Here is a 23,568-nt window from a genome sequence, read left to right on the forward strand (position 1 = left end):
TAAGTGGGCAGCATGGAACGCATGGGCTCTGTTACTGAAGGGGCCTTAGGAGGGAAAGACGGGGGACTCCAGGGCTCGCGTGTCACCCTGGCGCACTCCAGAGCATCCTCCCAGGAAGTCCTGCCTGCCTCCTCCCCACGCCCCGCCGGCCCCCGGCTCACACCGTCTCACGATGCCAACACACCAGCGGGCACGCTGTGGTCTTTCCGGGGACGAGACGACCTCTGAGACTTCACAACACACAGGAAGCACTCAACAAACACAGCTGTTTTTTGAGAATGATTTTAGAATTGTTGTTTCCTTGGAACCATCAGAAGAAGTCAAAGACGTGAAGCCCACGCCTGAGATGGTGGCGTCCTCTGAGGACAGGCGACCAAAAGAGCATTCGGACCAGAACATGCTTTCCAGTCGAAAACCAAATATATCCTTGAACATTTTTAACTTCTATTTATTTACTTATTTGCAGCACTTCATGGGTTTTCAGAGACTGCCTTGTGACATTTTGAAATACTCATCTTATGGACTTGAGGACGAGAGCTGGTTATTTCTCTTTAACTGAAAAGTCGTCACTACACTGAGGCTCGGAGGGTACCAACGAAATACCGCATCACAGGAGCTCTGAGGAGAACTGAACCCCGCTCTCCCTGACAATACCCTCCCGCCTCAGTCTCAGGGACATGAACGCGCCGCGCGTAGCCATGAACATCAGAAGAACACGGCTGTTCCTCAGTAGGGGGCAACAGCCTCTCTGCTCTGTCTTTAGTGTCATCTAGAAAGGGGACAGCATGGCGGCCCCATGTCCCAGGGCTGGCAGGAGGATCCAAGACAGGGAGCACAGAAGTGCTGAGTGTTGTCTCCACAACCAGCCACACACTACACAATGCGCCACACACAGAGTCACGAGATCTGGGCTGAATACCCACATGGCATGTCCGGGGATGACACAGGGTCATCCACAAGGCACACCGCTGACACAGACCCACCCAGCTGGTTTTGCACCTGTCCGTCTGTCACACCATGGCCTGGAGTCTTCGACAGCAGGGTGGGTATCTGGGTCCCGAGATCTAGCCACGGTCTACTGTCATTCCCGACACGGTCAGTCCATGAACAAAAGAGGCGCGCTACTCCCAGCGGTTAAAGAAAAAGGTTTTCGGGGCACCTGGGTGGCTCAGTGCGTTAAACCTCTGCCTTCGGCTCAGGTCGTGACCTCAGGGTCCTGGGATCGAGCACCGCATTGCGCTCTCTGCTCAGTGGGGAGCCTGCCCTTCTCTCTCTGCCTGCCTCTCTACCTACTTGTGATCTCTGTCAAATAAATAAATAAATCTAAAAAAAGAAAAAAAAAAAAAAGAAAACAGTTTCCAGGGGCTTCCGTAAGTTACAGAAAGTAGAAGCACACACGCTGCCTACTGACAGGCTGCTCACTACCTCGGGTTCCAAGAGCGAGAACCAGATCACGGAGAAAATGGTTTTCCAAACCAAATGCCGTCTATTTTTACATGACGGTCCTGCAGTGGTTTCAAAGACTTGGGAAGACTGCAGTCTCCAACGGACCTAGGTATCCCCAAACCACCTAGAATCTCTACTTCCAGAGACGAGATCTACACTCTAAGAAATCAGAGAGCAGCTCACATAGTCACATCAAAGCGGTGGCTCATTTCCTGCAGGTCTTGGATGCGCGGAGCACAGTGCCGGGGATCCTAATTCTCACGGTGACGTTGTAAAGAGAAGACACGGACACGGAATTTATTTAGTGTAGGGTACACTCTACATGTACAAATTCCCTCTTCTCTCTCGCAAGACTCCTGTAAAACAGCGGTTATTAGGAAATTCAGCATCGGAACTTGAAATGATTTGCAAAACCGCTTCTAGGTAGACGTCCCATCAGCTGGGATGCCCTCATGAAGCAAACACAAGGGATGGGAGGAATGATCTCTGCATCCTTCCAGCCCGCCTGTGAGAGCCACAGTGAGCCAAAGTCACCAGCCACAAAGTTCTGGAAGAAAATGGAGTTCAATATAAATGACATTTTGCCAAGATACAGGGGCATAAGGATAAAAACAAAGAGGCTACAGGATCCCTCTCTGACTAAAAAGATAAAGAACAGGGATGGGCTTTGGGAATGGAATTCATTTCTGGGGACGGATCCCAAATCAAGACTAGAGGACTGATGTCATCCCCCAGCTCCTCCACACCACCAGAAGGTGCAGGAATCTGGTTGTCCCCAGAGGTCCGCAGGCCCGGCAGAAACCCCCCAGATCTGCGTGCTTGGCAGGCGAGGGCCCACGCTCAGGCTCTGATCTCGTCCCCGTGGCCCCGACCACGAGCAGGCGACAAGGAGGCCCGCTCTGGCCTCCGTCCACCCACAGCACCACACACTCACTGGAGCAGTCAGTGTCCTAACACAGCAGTTGGCAAACGGCTTCTTTGCAAAGGGCCAGACACTACTCTACTGGGCTGCTGAGCCCAAAAGCAGCCACTGCGGAGATGTAAACAAATGAGCATGGCCCTGGTCCCATAAGCCTTCATTTATAAAAGCAGGCAGGGGGCCGGACGGCCCATTGCTGTGGTCTGCCAGCCCCCACGCTGGAGAGGAAGGTTCCTGGTCTGAAGGCTTGGGACTATGGGGCCGAAATGGAGCCAGAGAAGCATCACGGGGGTCTGGGACAGAACTAAGGAATTCCCTTGGGGGCAGAGAAGGAGCCAGGGACAGCTCCCCGGGGTGGGGGGGTGGTCACAGGGACCCTCTCTCAGATGCTGACTTCCAAGACAAGCATACGTGGGTTTTTTTGTTTTGCTTTGTTTTGGAAGATTTTATTTATTTATTTATTGGACGGAGAGACATAAGCGGGGCCATCAGCACAGGCAGAGGGAGAAGCCGGCCCCCCACTGAGGCGGGACCCCCCCCCCCAACGCAGGACTGGAGCTCAGGACCCCGGGATCGTGACCTGAACCAAGGGCTGACGTTTCACGGACTGAGCCACCCAGGTGCCCCATAAACATATGTGTTTTTGATTCAGAAATTAAGAATAAAAATCAGAAAAGTAAAGCTCGATACTCAGTGTTTAGAAATTCAACAGTAAGCGGGGCGCCTGGGTGGCTCAGTGGGTTAAGGCCTCTGCCTTCAGCTCGGGTCATGATCTCAGGGTCCTGGGATCGAGCCCCGCATTAGGCTCTCTGCCCTGCAGGGAGCCTGCTTCCTCCTCTCTCTCTGCCTGCCTCTCTGCCTAGTTGTGATTTCTCTCTGTCCAATAAATAAAGTATTAAAAAAAAAAAAGAAAGAAAGAAATTCAACAGTAAGCTTGACAACCTGTATCACGTTTACATTCGAGCATTTCACTGCCAAAGCACCGTTCAACGTTCCGTTCGCATGTGTTACCTGAACTCGTCTCGCTTCCTACGTTTTTGCATTCTTTCCTTAAGGATAATAAATGCCGCTTTCATTTTTAGTCAATAAATAAAATGTACCTCTTCCCAGGTGTGTAATCCCTTCCTCGAAACCCCAGAGGCCAGAAGGAGGTGGGAACTAAGGACTTTCGGATCGGACAGAGAGAACGTAGGGCCGAGGGAGGCCCCTATAAGGCACAGTTCGAGATGAGTCAAGGTCTGCTGTGACGTGAGGAATGAGAGCTCCTCCCGGTTTAGACCTTCTGGGGTTTTAAAATTGCAGACGATGGGCTGCAGGTCTCTATTTATAGCCACTCCCATTCCTACTTGACTCAAGTCTCACCTATGCCCCAGCCTCCCCAGGCCAGGCTTTTCCTCCTCTGTCCTCTGCAGAGAGAGCCCTGCCCAGTCCTGCCTGGGGGCCACCTCGGCTCTGAACGCCTCCTCCGGGGAGGCCTCCCTGACCTCTCTCTCCCTCTGGCCTGTTTTATTTGCCTCCGAATTATTATCCTCATTCAAAATCATCTTATTTGCCAGCTGTCCCAAGTCCACCTCCCCCACGAGGACTCACGAGCCCCGGGAATCTGCCTGCCTCTTGCAAAGCTGTCGTCCTAGCTCTGACTCTGTGTCTGGCCCAGTTGATGACCAAGGAATGAAACCTAAGTACCCTGGGCCGGGTGCCCGAGACACGGCCACCCCCATGCCGGGTGATTTCTGTGCGTTTACTCCGATCCCCACACAACCTGGACACCATTAACCCTTTCCTACCAGAAGAGAAACTGAGGCACGGGACTGTTACAAGCCCCCCCCCCCCGACCATAAAACTATGATAATAATTATATTTTAAAGGAAAAGCTATGTCTTCAAAGGGAAGCTGTTTGCCGCCATCCCACCAGCCCTGGGGCCCGTCATGCCCATTCCACACATTTACCGCGGAAAGCAGGATAATTTAATGCACATGCTAATTTGGGTGCTTCTGTGTCCATAAAAAGCTCTATATCTCAGCAATCTATTGACCAAACCCTGTCACGAATCCACGCCCCAGCTCCAAGTGAACAGCTAGAATCAGAAAACTGTTCGTCGCTGACGATCTTAAGAAATTCTTCTCTATAACTTGGGAGATTTCTCTAATTGCTATAATTGCAGATTGCTCAAGGCTGGAACTCACTGTAAATCATCCCATTTTCTGAGAAATTCTGGAACTGTCATCCGATTTTCCAGGAATGGCGGATGAGAGCTGCCAAGTCTGGCTGCTGGGTTTTTACGGGAGGAAGACCATGCCATCCAAAGTCGCCGAACGGCATGACTGAGCACTTCCTCCAGGGGCGACAGAGGCTCGCTGGGCTGACTACCACGCACCCACGGCTTCCAGGCTCCTGCAGAGCAGCCTCCGGCAACTGAGTCAGCCAAGGCAAACAGCTGCCTGGGGACTGAGGCGTGACCTTCGCCCGGCGCTCCTGCCATCTCTGTGCGGCCCTGCGGGAAACTGAAGATGAGGGGACGGGGAGGTTGCAGGAGGGACTCGGTGCTGCCCATCAGGTCTGGCCCTGCAGGTCCGCTCTGTAACCAGCTGGGGAAGACACTTCACCAACTTTCAGACAGACTCCCCCGGAGACGGTATCCCTGGTGGTGCACTGATCCATCCCCTCCACCTGGAGTGACGGTATGAAGCGTAGGGCAGCAGGACAGACGATGGGCACAGTCTGGGCCCAGACACTTGGCCGAAGCTAAGTGACCACGGGAGAACGAGCCACGGGTGCAGCACGGAGCCTTCGTCAACAGGGTGAGGCCCTCTAAGAACAAGAAATCAGCCCTGCAGAAGGCGGAGAGCCTTGCACAAAATCACCCACGGAACAGACCCGCTGTCCCCAGCATGCTCCACATTTCGGCTAGGGTGCCGGCACTCTTTTCTGGCTCGTGACCGGCTTCGGTCTCATCTCAAATTCAGCGGCTACAATGAATAAGTCCTAACCTTCGGCCTCTCTTTGAAGGTCCGTATCACTTCGATGCCCAAAAGAATTAAAAAGGAAATCTCTCTGCAGCCGTGGTACACAAGGACATTCTCATCGCTATTACCGAAGAGAGACTTTACAGATGAAGGGAGGAGAAAACAGTATGAGATCGAGGGTAGAGCATACGGAAGGACTTCCAAACCCTGGGAGCCCTGCTGGGGAGAGACCGAGGCCAAGAGAGAGATGGTACAGGTACGTGACGCGTTCGGAGACTCATAAAGATGGACAAGCTTGGGGCATCCGGGGGGCCCAGCTGGTGAAGCCTTTGGCTCAGATCATGATCGGGGGGCGGGGGGTGCCCCTGCTCAGTGGGGAGCCTGCTTCTCCCTCTCCCTCTGCCCCTCCTCCTGCTCCCTTTCGAATAAATTAAAAAAAGAAAAAAAAAAAAAGAAACAGATGGACCACGCCCGGCTGGTGCGTTCCTGCAGATGTGGCCCTGCACACCGTCGAGCAGAAGTTCAAACACAAACGTGGTTTGGAAGATGAAGGAAGCGTCCAGGGGAAACCCACCGGGCAGCCTGAGAACCTGGAGGGCCGGGTCTGAACGAGCCGTGCCCTGCACCAAACCCCACCGGATGCTCCTGGGTGGAGGGGGCGGGAAGGAGCCAGTCCCCGGGGGAGGGCTGCATCTCTGAAAGGCAGGCTGCGCCTGAGCCCAGAGCCCGCCCTCTCCCCACTCCTCACCCAGGATGCAGTGCCCCCCCATGAACATCCTCCAAGGCGCCACAGCCCCCTGCCACCCGGAGCCCTGGGGCTCAGCCGACGACCACACCTGAACACTCCATCCCGCGCATCACAGGCAAAGCCGCAGAACAATGACAATCTCCTCGAGGAGAGGGTGCCACGGACAGAGAGGACAGGTGATAAGCCTCCCAGCACCAAGTGAAGGCAACCGTGGGCCACACGTGATCCTCTGCGGGACGTGCCAGCAGCCCCAGTGCAGCCACGGCCAGCAACGGAGTGGGGCGCGGTCGCTAACTCCATCTGCGCCGTGGCCCTGAGCCACTGCCCGTGCGGGCGGCCGCCGCCCACGCTCCCCCATACCTGGTAGTACGGATGGTGCAAGAAGGAATCTGGGCAGCCAGCTAAAGCCATCGGCTCCTTCTTCCCGTTATACTGACCACTCTGCAGCACCTGCAACGGAGACAGACGGTGAGAAGCCTGTGCAGAGAAGAAATTCATTCCTCCCAACTTGTCCAAGAACGACACGGCTAAGGGGGTTGCCGCTGGGACACCCCTCAGGCGGTCAGGTGCTCGTTGGAGATCTCTACTTGCGGGGGTACAGGCCGGCCTTCTGAGACAGGAGCCAGCTACAGAGCCCTGGGGGGGCTGCCCACATGGTCCCAGGGCCCCCAGACCGCCAAAGGGGACCTGGCCCATGGCACTGACCGCATGCCTTCTCAGGAGCTCCCAGGGACCCCTGGGCTCCTTTCCTTGTTACAAATATTAACACCCTGACGATTTATCATACTTGGGCCATGATGGATTTAGCCCAATTCTGATGAGGCAGGGAGGTATGTGCTGCTGGGGCCCTCGGGGGGCCGCCTGTGTGCACAGTGGGTCCCCTGGCCACAGCCAAGACTGACCACTGTCAGGGGCATCTAAGGGCCCCCGGCTAGCTCTACGCTCTCCCTGAAGGCCATGGTTCTCTGAGTACAACCCCTGAGAAGAACATTCCCAGAAATGGACTTGCAAAGACCCGGGAGACTTTCCTGCCCTCTACATGAGCTGCAAATACCAGCAGTTACGGAAAAGGCACACTGGCTCTTCCAGGGAGCTCCTAATAAGCAGGAAACAGAGATCCTGACTTTTGCTGTTTTACTCTACTGCGGAGCAAACCACCAGCTCGCCATGTACGAAACAGACGAGCTTCCCAGCTGAGTCTGACACAGGCCCCTCCCTTCTGATGCAGAGGACTGGGTCTGGGGTGAGGGGCGAGGGGCGAGGGGTGACCAGTGCCTTGGCCTGGACTTGGGATGGGTCTTCCCTGTGCCTCTGAACACACAGACAAAAAAGGGAACGCTCCGCCCAACTGCCATGAGGCCGGCTTCGCCAGCTTCTCTGAGACCCTTCTTTCCTTCGAAATCTCAGCGGCAAGCAGAGCGGGGTGCAGATTCCAGGAACAGAGTCATCGGTCGTGAAAACATTTTCAGGAACAGCAGCAATGAACGCTCCTCGTGATCATCACTCCCAGAGGTGCACGCCCCGCACCCTTGCTTCCTCCATGGTCCAGACACCCTAAATAATTCATAACTCTGGGCCACGAGAGGCTTTCTTGAGCCTCTGTCCTTGGAACTGTCGGCCCCAGCTCCACCACCAGCAAACGCACTATACCCTGTAGGACTGAGCTCAGGAATCACCTCCTCCAGGAAGTACCCCCAGACTGCCTCTCACCAATCATCACTGCTCCAAGATGGCTCGGTCAGTGTCCCTTCTGGGCTCCTGGCCCCACGCTGGGCTTCTATTCATCTTTTCATCGGCCACACAGAATTGTAAATGCTCCTTCCCATTCTCGCTCCCCTCAGGTAAACTGTGCGTTCACTGTGCCCCAACGCCCACGCCAAGAGTGGACGCTACCCCCACTTCACCAGGCTCTCAGCATCTGGATCCAAGCAGGGCAGCGTTCACAAAGGGGACTCTGGGGGGTCATCTGTGTCAGCCCAATAGAGCAGGAAGAAAACAAAATGACTCCACGACGGTCGCCCCACCACATCCAGGGGCCACGGCCAGCAGGACCCCCAACCTCTCCTACACTGTCCCCAGCGGAGGTAGGCAAGGAGAACCCCTACCATGAGGGAGCAAGGAAAGGGAGCTGAGCAAACGCTTTCTGCTGCTATGCTCAGGGCATGGAAGGGCTCGTCTCCCGGGAGTCGCTTTACTATGAAAAACATAAGGACAACTTAGAAAGGGGCTCATTTCTTTCCACGAAATTAAAAAGGAGAATGGAAGAAACAGTACAGGCAGGAAGGGGCCTAGGATGAGATAATAAACTGGACGCTGGGGGCAGTCACATCAGAATCAATACAGCAGAAAACTCAATCTGCATGAACGAAATCCCAGAAACATGGACAACAGTCCCCAGAAAGAACGAGCCAAACACGGAGGCAGAACGGCAGCTTCCAGGTTGGCGCAGAATTCAGGGTGCCGAGAGCAGCGCCCGGCTGTGAAGGGAACAGCACCTGCCCATCGGGGCCCCGTGCCCCACCCCCCACAGAAATGCTCCCTCCAGATAGTGTGAAGTCTTCAGAACCCAGAAATCAGAGACTCACAGAAGCTTCCCAGGGGAAACCTAAAATCCGATGGGGCACAAAAGTCAGGATACTGACTCCATCTGCTGAAACAGCACAGAAATCAAGGTAAGACCCAGTAATGGGCTGACCTGCGTCCTCCCCCAAAATCAGAAGTTGAAGCCCTAACACCGAGGAAGCAGAATGTGGCTGAATTTGGAGGTGGGGGGTCTTTAAGGGGTGACTGGGTTCCAGTGAGGCCTTAGTGTGGGCCCTGATCTGGTGTGAGAGGAGATCAGAACACGACACGCAGACGGACAACCGTGGGAGCAGACAGACAACCGTGGGAACATACGGGGAGCAGACGGACGTCTGAACACCAAGGACAGAGGCCTCGAGGGGGAACAGCCCTGCCCACAGCTGTCTCAGACTCCAGTCTCCCGAGCCATGAGAAAATGTATTTCTGTTGGTTGAGCCGCCCAGTCCGTATTATTCGGTTCTGGTGGTCCTAGAAAACGAACTCAGACCCAAGGTATTAGAACACTACTGAATTGTCATTTTAGCTAAAAGGAACAGACGCGCCCTAAACGTGTAACATTGACTACCAACCACTTATGTTTCCTGCAAGCGTGTAGCATCCTTTAAGCCACCTGGACGGAAACTGAAGAACATTCCCTAAGAGGCCGCTGGGCTGGAAAGAACAGGGCAGGAGTCATAGAAGCACGAACAAGATGGAGGGAGCACTCCACTCCCCGCCTGGGCACAGCTGTGGCAGGTCGCCTCCCTCCAGCCTCCGGCAGGGCCAGCAACTCCCAGCCCTGTGCACCTGCCCCCCCACCCCATGGTGGCGAGCTCCGTGTGCGCAGGCTCCGTGCCCAGCCATTTAATCCAACACCAATCTAGAGGCTGTTCTGAAAGTACTCCGTGGGGCACCTGGGAGGCACAGTCAGTTAAGCGTCCGACTCTTGGTTTCAGCTCCGGTCCCGATCTCTGGGTGGTGAGATTGAACCTCACATCGGGCTCCACGCTGAGCACAGAGTCTGCTTGAGACTCTCTCTCCCTCTGCCCCTCCCCGCTATGCATGCACACTCGCACTCTCTCTCTCTCTCTCCCTCTAAAATCAATTAAAAAACCATAAATAGATAAATAAATGAATAAAAGTGCTCTGTAGGCGCGGTTAACATCTGAAATCACAGACTTGAGTAAAGGGAAACCGTCCATAATGGGTGTGGGCCTTGTGCAATGTGCTGAGAGCATAAGGGCAAAGACTGAGGTCACGCCGAGAAGGGATCTGACCTCAAGACCGTAGCAAACTCCTGCCTGAGTCCCGAACTGCCAGCCAGCCCCGTGGACTCCAGACCTGTCAGCCTCTACAGTCACACGAGCCAATTCCTTAAGGAAAGCTTCCGTACAGACCCATATATGTTCGGTTTCTCTGGAGAACTCTGACGTACACACACCAACCGATCGCGGCCGGCTGCCAGGACCATGCTGTGCCGTCTCCTGTGGGCCTCCCCAAAGCCCACGAGGGTCTGATGGCTCTGCGGGGACAGCTTCCCAGCTCTGGGCCCTCCTGTAAACACATCTTCCCACCTCTTCAGTCTGAAGCCTCGCTTTCCTGGGATGCTGTTTTTGCCCCTTCGCCCACATCCTGGCAGGCCTGGGGGAGGGGATCCCATCCTCCTGGCTCCCCCTTCTCGCCACAGAGGATGGGCCTTCCTGGCCGTTTAAGGACCCTCTCTGCACCCATATTAACATGTTGCCCCACACCTCCTTCTGCCACTGCTTCCCACACTCCCAGCTCACTCTGTGCCTGCTGCTTGCCCTGCCTCGTATGCCTCTGGAAATCTGGGATGTGTTCAACACCGGGAAACACGCTACCTTCCCCCGGAAGGTTCAAATTTAATGGGTGTTGGAGTGCCAAAAATATCACAGAAACATGCCCATTTTATCACCTTAATATGACCTTTGAAAGTATTTACCAAGTGAGATTGCTTTGCAGCCAGAAAAATACATATCCCATAAGCCCTGTTGAATAGTCCCTTTGGAACAGGAAAACTATAGTTAGATATACTAAGAAGATCAGAGTAACTCTGGTCTCTCCTAAAATGTCTTGAAACTAAAGCTAACCTCATATTTAATAGTGAAAGATGGAAAGCTCTTCCCTAAGACCAGAAACAAGGCAAGGATGCCTCTTCTACTCAACAGTGCATTTGAAGTTCTAGCTAAAGTAATAGACCAAGAAAAATAAGTAAAAGACATCCAAACTGGAAAGCGACGAACACCATCTCTATCCACAGATGACAAGATCTTATCTACAGAAAACTCTAAAGATTACTAAGACACACACTCAATCTCAAGCTAATAAATGCATTAAAGTTGCAGGACGGAAGATCAACACACTAAAATCTCTTGAATTTCCATACTCTAACAAAAAGTCTGAAAAGGAGATTAAGAAAACTCCAAGGGGTACCTGGGTGGCTCAGTGGGTTAAGCCTCTCCTTTCGGCTCTGGTCATGATCTCAGGGTCCTGGGATCGAGCCCCGCATCAGGCTCTCTGCTCAGCAGGGAACCTGCTTCCTCCTCTCGCTCTCTGCCTGCCTCTCTGCCTACTTGTGACCTCTGTCTATCAAATAAATAAATAAAATCTTAAAAAAAAAAAAAGAAAACCCCATTCAAAACAGCATCAAGAATCACAATGAGGAATATGTTCAACTAAGGAAGCAAAAGATTTGTACACGAAAAACTACAGATGTTGCTGTAGGAATATAAAGAAGATACAAATAAGATAAGCATCCTGTTTTTGTGGTTTAGAACATTTAATATTGTTCGGATGACGATAATACTCAAAGCAATCTAGAGGTTCAGCGCAGTCCCTCACAAATTCCCTCCAGCATTGTTGCAGAAATCGATAAAACCTACTAAAATCTGTAGAGATTCTCACAGGACCCCAAATGGTCAAAAAAACCCTTGAAAAAGAGAACAAGATTGGAGGACTCACATGTCCTGATTTCAAAACCTACTACGAAGCTACAGTGAAAAGGACAGCAGGAAATGGAAGAAGGACATCCATACAGACTAATGGACTTGAATAGAGGGCACAGAAACAAACCGTCGTCATATATAATGGCTGGCTGATTTTCAACAACGGTGCTGGGATCATTCAATGGGGAAAGGACAGTCTTTTCAATAAATGGTTTTGGGAAAATTGGATAGCCACGTCCAAAATGATGAGGTTGAACTTTTGACTCACACTAATCAACTAATTAGGTTCCTTAATTAACCTACAGAAAAGTTTCCATGATGTTGGATTTGACAACGACTTCCAGGATTAGACACCAAAGGCACAGACAACAAGAGACAAACTGGACTTCATCCAAATTAAAAACATTTGTGCAGAGGACATGATCGAGGGAGTGAAAAAACCCACAGAGAAGAACAAAAGAGTTGCAAATCATTTATTTGATAAGGGATTAATATCGAGAATATATAAAGAACACCTACAAGTCAACAATAAGAGAACAAACCACCAATTTCAAAAATGGCCAAAAGACTATAACTAGACATTTCTCTGAGGTAAACAAATAAAAGACCAATAAACCCATGAAAAGATGCTCCACATCACTAGTAATTAGGGAAACACAAATCAAACCACCACGAGACGCCACGCAAAATCACAAATGTTGGTGGGGATGTGGAGAAACTGAAACCCTTCCGCCTCACTGATGAGAATATAAAATGGTGTGTCCTCTAGGGAAAATGGAACAAAAACTCCTCAAAAAATCAAACGGAATGAACATAAGTTCCAGAAATTCTATTTCTAAGCATATACCCCAAAAGAAGTGGGAGCAAGGACTCAAACAAATGCTTGTACACCCATGTTCACAGCGGCACTGTGTTCAATAGCCAAAGTGCGTAAACGACCTAAGTGCCCGTCAACAGATGAATGGACACGCGACACGTAGCCTATCCATGCGAAGGAATATTGTTCAGCCTTGAAAAGGGACGTCATTTTGATGAACGCTACGAAATGGATGAACCTTGAAGACATTATGCCAAATGAAGTAAGTCGGTTGCCAAAGCACAGACATTGTAGGACCTCCCTTATACGAGGCACCCAGTACAGAAACAAGAGGTAGAAGTTAGCAGGGGCTGGGGAGAAGGGAAGTGTGTTCAATGGATACAGAGCTTCTGTTTGGGATGAGGACAAAGTTCTGGAAATAAATAGCCATGATGGTTACACAAAACTGTGACTGTACTTAAGTCAACTGAATTACACACTTAACAAATGGCTAACGTAGTAAATTTTAGGTTTCATATATTTTATCCCCAGGTTTTAGATATCAGAAAAGTTAGCTATTCGATAAGCCTCCTTTAATAAAATTAACAATTTCTGCTCAATTTTTTAAAAGATTTTATTTATTCGTGGGGGGGGGTGGGCAAAGGGAGAGAGAGGATCTCAAGCAGACTCCCCACTGAGCACAGAGACCAGTGAGGGCTGGATCTTACAACACAGATCCTGACCTGAGCCAAAATCAAGAGTCAGACATTCAACCGACGGAGCCACCAGGCACACCCCGACCCCCGCTAAATGTTTTTTAATACAACCATGAAATTCAGCAGAATTTCTTAGGATGCTGAAACAAAGACGGATAAAACAATGACTGCAGACTGACTTTATACAAACTTTTTTTTTCCTTTTTAAATGCCACCACGTTCCCAGTCACACTAGTTCCACCACTTGGAGACTGTTCACAGCTTATCCATTTGGGTTTCTCTTGAGCAGTCATGCCCTCTCAGTTGTGTGACTCACCCAAGTGTCCGGCCGGGGAAACGGAACCCCCATGGCAAGGGCAAGCCCTCCGTAAATCCGCCCTGCCGTCTACACCCAACAAAGACAAAGACCATGGTCACGATCTGTGCTCTGGTGGAGACTCAAACCCCCATCCTGGTCCTGAACAACAACAACAACAAAAAAACCCAAAAACAAAACAAAAAAACCCCCACACTTTGAAATGTCCTACAGCAGTGCAGGGGTGACATCCTATGCCCCTTTAAAAGAGTCCCCTACTCAAATCATCAGCTGATTTACCAAAATGATGTGTTCCACAGCAGGAGGAAGGGCCCGACAGGCAGGCAGATACTGCAACTTTATACCTACAACAATAAAAGGCATTCTCACGAACAGTTGTAGACTGACTCAGAAATTGTACCAACAACTATTGTCTTTTCCTTTGATGAAAGGCGCTTATGGATAAGGTCATCACACTGTGTTGGTTTCATGTGTCTTTTGATTATGAATTTTGTCCATTGACAGAGTGCTGTTATAAATAATGTATTGGCATCTGTCCCCCCCCCCCTTTTTTTAAAAGCTTTTACTTATTCATTTTTAGAGGATGAGCAGGGGTAGGAGCAGATGTAGAGGGAGAGAGGAAGGGGGAGAAAGAGAGGGAGAGGAACGGACTCCCCGCCGAGCATGGAGCCCAACACGGGGCCCGATCTCATGACCCTGAGATCATGATCTGAGCCGAAATCAGGAGTCGGTCACCCAGCCAACTGAGCCACCCAGGGATCCCGGGGGTCTGTCCCTTTTAATGGAGTTTTGAACTTATGATGAAAATTTAAATAATCTTCACCATGAAGCTTGAACTTTCTTCCTAATTAGACTACAGTCCGGACAAATAGTTCAAGCAAAGCCAAAAGTTAGCTGATTCTAGAGTCAACATTTTTCTCAACAACGTCAATATTTACACTTGTGGGTCCAGCAGCTGAACTTCAACAATGCCTTTGTTCTCTCTGTTTCGTGTTTGTTTTTCCATTTTAAGGGCCATTTCTACTACATTAAATGATACAACTGTCTTAAAATTTGAAAACATTGCACCAATAAAGCTTTCTCAGGCGTTCCTGAGACTCGGAAGACTGGCACGCATATGCCTTTCACATCACAACCAACCGCAGAGTAGGCTCACGGTGGATTTCAACTGCCCGGTGCCCCTCCCACCAGGATGACCCCCTATGCTAGGAAAACCGACTAGGACGCTGACAGGTCCGTTGAAGGACCCTCGCATCTCATGACTCGCCTGAGGCTCACACTTGGCACTGGGCTCAGGATCCGGGCAATCCACACCGATGCTTCCTCTTCTGATCTGTCCTCCTTCCCGAACACGCTGTGCGTGACCGACTAAGCTGATGCGTGGCCTGATGATGGGATGCAACCCACCATCTGAAAACAGAGTCAGGCTCGGGTTGGTAGTTAGGACCTGCGAACACATTGGCTTCCCTTGCACACCGGCCCTCCAGGATGGAGAGTGCTGCCCACCGGACCTGGCACCCTGTCCCCACCTCCCTGCACCCACACCCCTTTCCTGCCTGGCTTAGGGCAGCGCTCTGCGACAACCGCTCCCCAGCAAACACCCGAGCTCCCTCACGTGTCACCTCCTCTGACCTACTCTGAGAAAAACACAAGCCCTCTGCTTGCCTAGCCATCTCCAGCACCCCCGAAGCCACCGACCATGCGAGAAGGGCTCTCTCCATTTTGACTCGGCCACACATCCAAAATGTGCATTTAGTACCGCTGGGAAAATCGGGTACGTCTCCTTAGGGAATTTACTATGTCCTCGCCGGCATGTCCGTTTCCCACTTTCTGCTCACGGCCACCTCTCAGGACACTCAGATGACACCCAGCACAGGCAGTGAAGGGCTCATTGTCCCACCACCCGGCTCCACGGTCACAGCCGGCGCCTGAACTCAGTCCTATCCCACTTGCTAGTTGGAAAATGCCTTCTTGCTCAAGGATGTGGTCTTGTTCCCTGCCGCACCCAGGACGGCACGCAGTGGGGACCCCAGAAGGTCTGCACGCTGACGGGACTAACCACCATCACCGCGTGTGGAGAAGTTAAACAATAACATTTAATTTAAAAATAAAATCACAAAGATAAGCTGCCAATCTTAAGTCACTGTAGGACTTCTTACAAAGAAAGCGCTCCCTTCCATAAAAGCCAGAGGCCCTGCCGTTTACCAGGAACGACGTGATGGACCCACGTTCGTGACATATGAAGACAGTTACTTGTGGGGCTGAAAACAGAATATTCGCAATCTAAATCATAATAACCGCATAAAAAGAAACTCACAATACTTCAAACATCAAAGGGAAAACAGAAACCGGGCAAAGAAGACAGCATTCAAAGAAGAAACAATTTATTCCGAAGACGGATGACGTGTAGCAATAAACGTCAACTATCTGATTCCCTTCTTTTCAAAATAACAATCACAACTATTCCACTACTAAGAAAAAAAAACACTCAGAGCACGTGAAATAGAAATGGTTTAAAAAGAGAGCCAGGAAGGGACAGACAGAGACAGAGCAGGCAGAGACCCAAGAACAGGACAAAAGTCTAGCGTGGTGACAAGCACAGGGACGGGCCCGGCAAAGCGCAGGGCCAGCGAGATGCTCGTGCCCCTGAGAACAGCAGGGCACGCGGCCCCCAGTGTGGTTAACAATCAACCACAGGGCTCGGGCTTCACCCCACAGAACACGACATCTGCATGCAGGGGTCTTGTAGCAAATGAAGGGACCTTACACGTCGACAAGAAGCTCACACTGAAAACAAAGGAAAGGGATGCAGTAGATTTTAATCATGTGGTAACTTTATAGACAAAATAAATTTGGAGACTTCAATAGAATTAGAACTTTTATTACAAATATATACCAAAATCAAAATAATCTTTAAAGAACACCCTTATAGGGACACCTGGGTGGCTCAGTCAGCTAAGCATCTGACCCATGACCCTGAGGTCCTGGGATCAAGTCCCACACTGGGCTCCCTGCTCAGCAAGGAGTCTGCTTCCCCCTCCACTAGCCCTTCCTCCCTGCTCCTGCTCTCTTCCTCTCTCAAAGAAATAAATAAAATCCTTAAAAAAAAAATAAAATAAGAAACACTCTTCTGATAGAAAACACTACAGATAAAACAGACTGAAACCCACACTCCTTCCACCTTCGTCCCTACGGGTAAAGAAAGCCATGGACTTGGACGTTCTTACTATTGGTTATTTCAATTTGTCAAGACCGGGATTAAAAAAAAAAAAGATGGTTCCCAAGTGCTTGTGTAGACCAAGCAGAAGGCTACATAGGGATGTCTAAGTACATGTGCAAACACACTCACACGCCCTCACACTAGAATCATTCCCACCATTGACAAGAGCCAAATGAAGTGCAGGGATCAAGGTCCTGGGGCCAGTGACGGGAAGGAGACCGAGGTGACCGAGGATGTGACGGAGCTCAGTCTAGAAATCCACACTCTTAACTAGAACCCCACAGTCCCATGGTTTTCAAATTAGGGTCCCTGAACAGATGGACAGACAGCACAGGCACCACCTGGGAACCCCCCCACACACACGCTCTGGCCCGGATGTGGACCCGTTAAATCAGAACATGGGGCCCTTGTGTCCGTGGCCTAGCACCAACCATGGGGCACCTCGGGGGCCTGAGCTGCACCCCAGAGCAGTGAAAGTAAAATCTTGGGGATATGGGCATTGTTTTAAGCTCCGCGGTGTTCCCAAAGTTGAGAACCACGGCTCTCGTCTCTTTTCTTTACTTGAGTAATCCTTTTTTATGATGTTTGCAAGGGGGGACAATTGCAATAAAGCTTTGAAGAGTCACATATCACTTTCTGGAAGTGGGGAGGGGAGCCCACCACAACGGATGAAGTAAACAACATGATCAGCTCCTCCAAATGCCACCGGGATCCTAAGGGCCAGATTCCCAGAGGGAAGCCACACCTGGTCCACTTCCGGCCTTTCAAAAATTGATTACTTTTTCCTACACAATAGAAAGAATCCTTCTAGAACACGGGCGGGTGGAGGGGGAAGGGAGGCAGGCCAAAGGGCCACCCTCACCTACCTACAGCAGAGACTGACCTCGGCACGTCAAACTTCAGGGCTTCAGGGACAAGGGTCTGCATTTGACCCTACGTAGGAGCATGACCTTTGACTTTATACTCTGTGTCTCTCGTAAGAGACCTCTTTGGGATATTCTATTCACATATCCACAGTTCCTTACCCCTAAGTGCTTTGGTCAGCCTCCAGACAGAAAACCAGCGAAATTCTTTAAATAAAAACTTGGTGATGGCCACACTCCTCACTTACGTTATTAGTGGGGGGCATCGTGCCCTCACACGATCCACGTGGAGACTCGACCGTGAGTCCCACCGGACGGGCCAGGAGACTGAGCAGAAGCCGCTTGCCTCAGGTCCCCCGCGCCGGCCAAGTGTGTGGTCAGGGTCAGTCCTGGGGCTGTGCTCTCCCACATCCAGGGCCCGAGTCCTGAGCTCGGTTGCAAGGCCCCGGGAACGGGATCTGGTCCGTGCGAGCTAGGAGAGGCCAAGGCGGGACGCTGGTCTTCAATTTCCAGCTGCCTCCACCCGCGGGCAGTGGGGTCTGTTAACACGCACGTGTGCAATCCCGTGCTAAGGGCAGGACAGGGTTGCTAAGCCAGCCCCCGAAGGCTCCTGGAAGGAATGACCCAAAGGACTCGAGGTGCCCAGCACTGGAGGTAAGTCAAGAAACAACCGAGCGAGAGAAGAGCGAGGTTCTCCACGGAAAACAGCCGGACGGCACAGAGGCAGAGCAGCCTCCCGACCTCCATCACGAACGCATTGCCAGGGACAACCACACTGGCCTCAGGTCATGCAAACAGAGGCGATGGGGGTCCATGAGAATGCCGCACCCCACCTTCCCTGGCCCGCCTTCCCAGAAGGATGGAGGGGACCGTCCCCACTTCCCAGATGAGGACACAGGCTTTACGATGAGGAAGGACCTGGCCAGGGCCATCCGGGGAATGCAGGACCTCGCAAACAAGGGAACGCTCATAGAATCAGCACAGGTAGCTGGCCTAGGAGTCAGAGAAAAGGAAGGATCAGGAGCTCTCGCAGAGGAGGGCATCCCACCTTGTGTGACCAGGGGACCCTAGGGCGAGAAGGAAAACCACTGTAATCTTAAACTTAAAATGCAGATTTACACACAGGCTAAATTTGGGGTCCTTTTTAAAGAACTTAGTTTTCCTGATATATATATATATACACACACACACACACACACACACATATATGCGTGTTTGTGTGTGAGTGTGTGTGTGTGTGTGTATTCTTTAACTCGTTAACGTTTTGTTTTCACTACTGGTGTCGTTACTCAGAATAACCCTTGACGGTTGAGATTTCTGGATTATCACCCATTACTGAATGCTTGCGGGTGCCTTCGAAGGGACTGCTCTCTGCACATCCACACATAACAAGGGAACAAAAATGAGAGACTGAATCACTTAAGTGAAAAAGGGAGAGATCACCATGAGGGCGCCCGCACCGCCCACCACGTCCCTGACCTACCGCCCAGCAACCCGTCCTTCACGGGCGCACGGGGCCATTAACACCACCGAAAGCTCTCGGGGTTGACTTCGCTGCCTGCAGATCAGGTCCTCTAATCACTGGGAAAGGGATTCAAACTCTATCAAGAAAATAGAGGAAGGTCTGTAAAACCATGCTTAGATGTACAACAGACACAAATCCAAGTCCTTCGGATCTGCATCTCAAAGTACAGGGCTTGTCCCTACGCTGAAACTCACATCACAGACAGGGGACGTTCAGCTAAAGAAAGCTAGAAAATGTGCAGCCTGCCAAAGGCCTGCCGCTTCCTCCCTTCCCAGTCGGCCCTCAAGTCCAGACCGGAGCTGCCAGAACCCCGGTCTCTGGGGCTTTGGAGAAGGGGGTGTGGGGTCCCCGACCCCCAGGCTTCCCCTCAGGAGCCCCCCAGCAGCAGTAGTAACCCAGCTAGACTGCACACTGGCTTCCTCCCTGCAGAGTCCCTCTCGACCGCAAACCACTGGTGAGTGGTGACCAGGACACTTGGGGGCCCTCTGGAGCTGTTAAGTTTCATGCCAAGTGCAGGAATTACATATCCAAAAAACAAGTGATTAGGATCACTGGGTTTCACATCTTGAAAGCATTAAGGCTGCACCGCCTTCCAGAGCTCTCCCAGGGTCGCTGGTGAATTCTGCAAAGTAAACCCGTTTCTCGGGCTCTCACGACGTTAGACGCGTAGGGACTACAGGTCAGCAGAGCGAGACTCGCTTCTGCTTGCTCTACGAGGCATAGCTCAAATCCTGCAAAAGCACATGTCAGAGAAGGGTCCTGAATCTTGCGTGTAACAGCATCCCTCACACGGCTGGGAAAGCAAGCCGTGTGTCCCGGGTTTAGAGGTTTCTGACAGCTCCAAGCAGCGTAAATGTCAGCTTTGTTCTGAAACTTCACAGCCACGGCAAGTGTGGGATCCCGCGCACACCCGCTCCCTCGCTCTCTCGCTACCACCTGGATGATCAGGAACAGATGACCACTCTTATTTCTGAGTATGTTAATTGAGCATGTCACCCACTCACACCTCACAGAGAGCCCTGACCCATGAAGCCCTTCTCGGCTTGTGCTTGGGAGAGGTCGTCCTGGCCAGAGATCAGTCCAGTCACAGCTCTGCCCCGGTGACCCGAAGACGAAACACCCATTTCTGAGCTGTGTTAGCCCCCGGAATGCACCACACGCCAACCCGCCAGGCCCAGGACAAGTCGTCTGGGAAGCCTGCCCCCCGGCACACGAAGCTGTACCCTCCCGGAGGGTTCACCAGAGAAGACAGTCCGTAATTACACGTTTCGCTAACAGTGATTATCAGACGGGGGCTGGCAAGAAGAGACGATCACAGGGTCACCGCGTGTCCCTCTGCCAAGGCCAGGGCTCAGTCAGCTAGTAGGTTTGCACAAGCCTCAGATTTGGATCTGTTTGTTTAATTTTTTTAAATTAATTTATTTTTTATCATGCTCCACATCCAGCATGGAGCCCAACGCGGGGCTGGATCCCACGACCCTGAGATCAAGACCTGAACTGAATAATGAGATTCAGAGTCAGACACTCAACTGACTGAGCCCCCCAGGCTCCAGGTGTGGATCTCTGAGATAGAGTTTAGCTACAGGGGGGTCTGATAATGTTTTAAAACAACCCAAATACGTTTACTTTCAATCCATTAGCTTTAACCAAAAAACAGTCTTTCCTGATGAATAATCCCAGCATTCTGTCCTTGGTAGGACTTGAACCGCCACCGAGGGACACACGCTGGACCCTCTGTGGAAGCAACAAACCACATCGTGAAGCCGCATCTCGTCTCTTCTTTTTTTAGAGAGAGAAGAAGCAGGGGGTCAGAGGGGAAGGACAACCTCCAGCAGATGCCACGCCCAGCACGGAGCCCCATGCGGGGCTCGATCCCACGACCCTGAGATCATGACCTGAGCCAAAACCAAGAGCCGGAAGAGCAACCGACTGACCCTCCAGGTGCCCCGAGGCAGCGTCTCTTCTCATATTCTACAACCTGGGTTCCAAAGAAGAGAGGCAGACGCACACGGTCGGTCACACTTACACCGCGATCAAGCCGCAGGAACTACGGACACCCGGCGGCCTTCCCTTAGACACTGACAGAGGTGGACTGCGGGCACCAAACACGGTGCTTCATCCCGCGCCCACTCCAGAGAGCCGCGCTGCTAGGTCGAGGCATTGGAGGGGCACTGGAGGAAAGTAAGACCATCCGGCTTCCCGTAAAGCCCACCTGTTTTACTATGAGCCCTTCCTGCTTCTGTGAATCGGAAAGGAAGGTGGGACCAGAGCCTTCTGCTCTGCCTCTCGCATCCTCGTTAAGAGCAGGAGCCACGCGGAGCAGAGCCCAGGCCACGTGTAAGCCCAGCGCCCACCACTGTGTGGCCTGGAGAAGGTCCAGGGTCCCTCATCACCCACTAGCTGGGGTGAGATGGGGCCACCTAAGTTAAGGGCACAGCCGGCCCAACACGGGGTGAGGTCACAACCCTCACCGGCCTACGCACTCCGACCTTCGACATTTTGGCTTTAGACAACACGCACGCTGACCGTTGTGGCCGGGACGGGGGCCTTGGGACCAGAGCCCCGTGAGGACGGGGGCCAGCCCAGGTGAAAACAGAAGGATGTCTGTCCTGGCCCCACAGACTCTGAGCGAGAACTGCTCTGGTCTCATGGACAAGGCGAGACCCACCCCCACCCCCCAAAAAGGAAAAAGCGATGAAGGCGCCTCTTTCAAAACCATCATGGGAAGTTCTAACTCCGACTGCAGGAAGACGCGCCACATGGAAACACGTATTTTTTACAAACTCTTGCTTTCTCACCTAAAAAAGATCAAAACGGTTCTCTGCCACCTAGGTGACACTAAAAATTCTCCCAACTCCAACGTCCCGGAGATCTCCACACGTAATAACCTCCTTCACACGAGACTTGGCTTTTCATTCGTCATGAACGTCACTAACGGTCAACATCCCTGAATGTCTAATGGTAAAATGGAATTTTACAATTGTCCCGCTGAAAAAAAATAGGTTTGTGTCTACACGGGCCACACTAGTCCCACGCTACGGGGGTCACGATAAATAACCACCAAGAGTTTCTCCTCTGAAGTTTGCAATCGGCAGGATCTGCCATTCTGAGAACAACACTTCCCCCCACTGGTCCTACACACGGCAGGAGCCGCGGCAGCAAGGATGTCCCGATGAGCCATCTGCAGGCATCAGGTCACCCGTGGACGCAGCAGGACCAAGAAGGCGCAGCTCTGGACCGCCACCCTCGTCTTTGCCCGCCGCCCCCGGCCCCGGGACAAGGCCTGCTGCTCCTGTCAGCACGGAAGCATGAAGCGCGACACGGAGCCGCCCAGTCCCCGCGGGCTTGCCGTCACCGTCTCACCGCGCGTTATTACCGTCATTACAGGCCTCCGCCCTCTCTAACTGTGACTGTGACTCAGAGAAAAATGAATCCTCCTTTACCTCGGGGTGCTCTGCAGCAGCCCGCCGGCCCAGCGACCCCCTCAGGAACTGCGTCACCAGGCTTCCCTGCCCCAAGAGAGAAGAAGGGGAAATCTCTCTTGGAGACAGGTGACAGGTGTGGCCCTCAGAGCGCACCCAGGAGCCCCACGGCAGCTCTGCCCAGGGAGGGCACCCACAAGGACGCCCTCTGCTACCTTGGGAGCTGGGCCCCCCAGCGGATGTCAAGGCAGAATTTCTAAGACAGCCATAAGCACCGTCATGGCAATGCCACTCTTAGCACTCATGGACAGAGCTCTTAGACGAGCTCAATGAGCCTCCGTCATTGGATCAGGACCAAGACCAACCCCCAACCAAACCCCCATGTTTCCTCACTGACTCTTTTCTACACCAGCAGGTGCACACATGAAGGTGTCCACTGTCCTCCTGCTTCCATCCCAGGGCAATCCTGTTCAGCAGAAGCACCCACCACTGTGGATAAGGCAGGGTAACTAGGGTAACTAGGGCAAGGGTCGCCTCAGAGCATCCCCAGTGGTTTCCCCAACACCACAGACCAGACTGAGCCGCAAGAATGAACTCCGTGCTATCCCACGTCTAGAGCGGCCAACCTGGAAGGGGAGACGGCTCTCCCGGTGTTTCATCCCCTGCCTCGACTTACCTTGGACACTGTCCTCCTGACCAGCCCGACACCTGCTCTCTCCCAGCCCAGATGCATGCGGCCGGGAGACCCGCGGCCGGGAGACCCACAGCCTTGCCCCAAGCCAGACACCCAGGTCTCGGCAAGAGAAGCTCAGACCTAGAGGGGGATGGAAGGATGAACACGCTTTCCCACCAGCCTGGACGTCAGAGGAGTCGCGGGGCTGGTGCCCGGTCCAGGGCTGCTGCGTGGAAATCCCCGTTGACTCCTGAAGTCCTGCATTAACTGTGTTTCCCCCGCAGGGCACTTTGTCCAAATTCACCGTGACCCTGCCACTGCTCAACAACGCAGAGCTTCAAGAAATAATGCCCATTACCTTAGACGTGAATACTCCAATACCCAAGGTTCCAGAAACCTGTCAATTCTCTACATTTTTTCGTGATCTGA

At 52.2% G+C, this 23,568-nt stretch overlaps 1 protein-coding gene across 2 annotated transcripts in view; it reads right to left on the reverse strand.

Moving 5' to 3' along the window:
* GRB10 (growth factor receptor bound protein 10) overlaps positions 1-23,568 on the reverse strand; it is a 173,679-nt gene that overhangs the window by 113,078 nt on the left and 37,033 nt on the right. For both annotated transcript variants that reach the window (XM_080818250.1, XM_080818251.1), the window contains exon 3: positions 6,441-6,530. In XM_080818250.1, the coding sequence (XP_080674376.1) occupies positions 6,441-6,491 (51 nt within the window). In that variant the 5' untranslated portion in view covers positions 6,492-6,530. The remainder of the gene's footprint in view (positions 1-6,440; positions 6,531-23,568) is intronic.

The sequence above is a fragment of the Martes martes genome (genome assembly GCF_963455335.1).
Source record: "Martes martes genome assembly, chromosome: 11".
NCBI lineage: Eukaryota > Metazoa > Chordata > Mammalia > Carnivora > Mustelidae > Martes > Martes martes.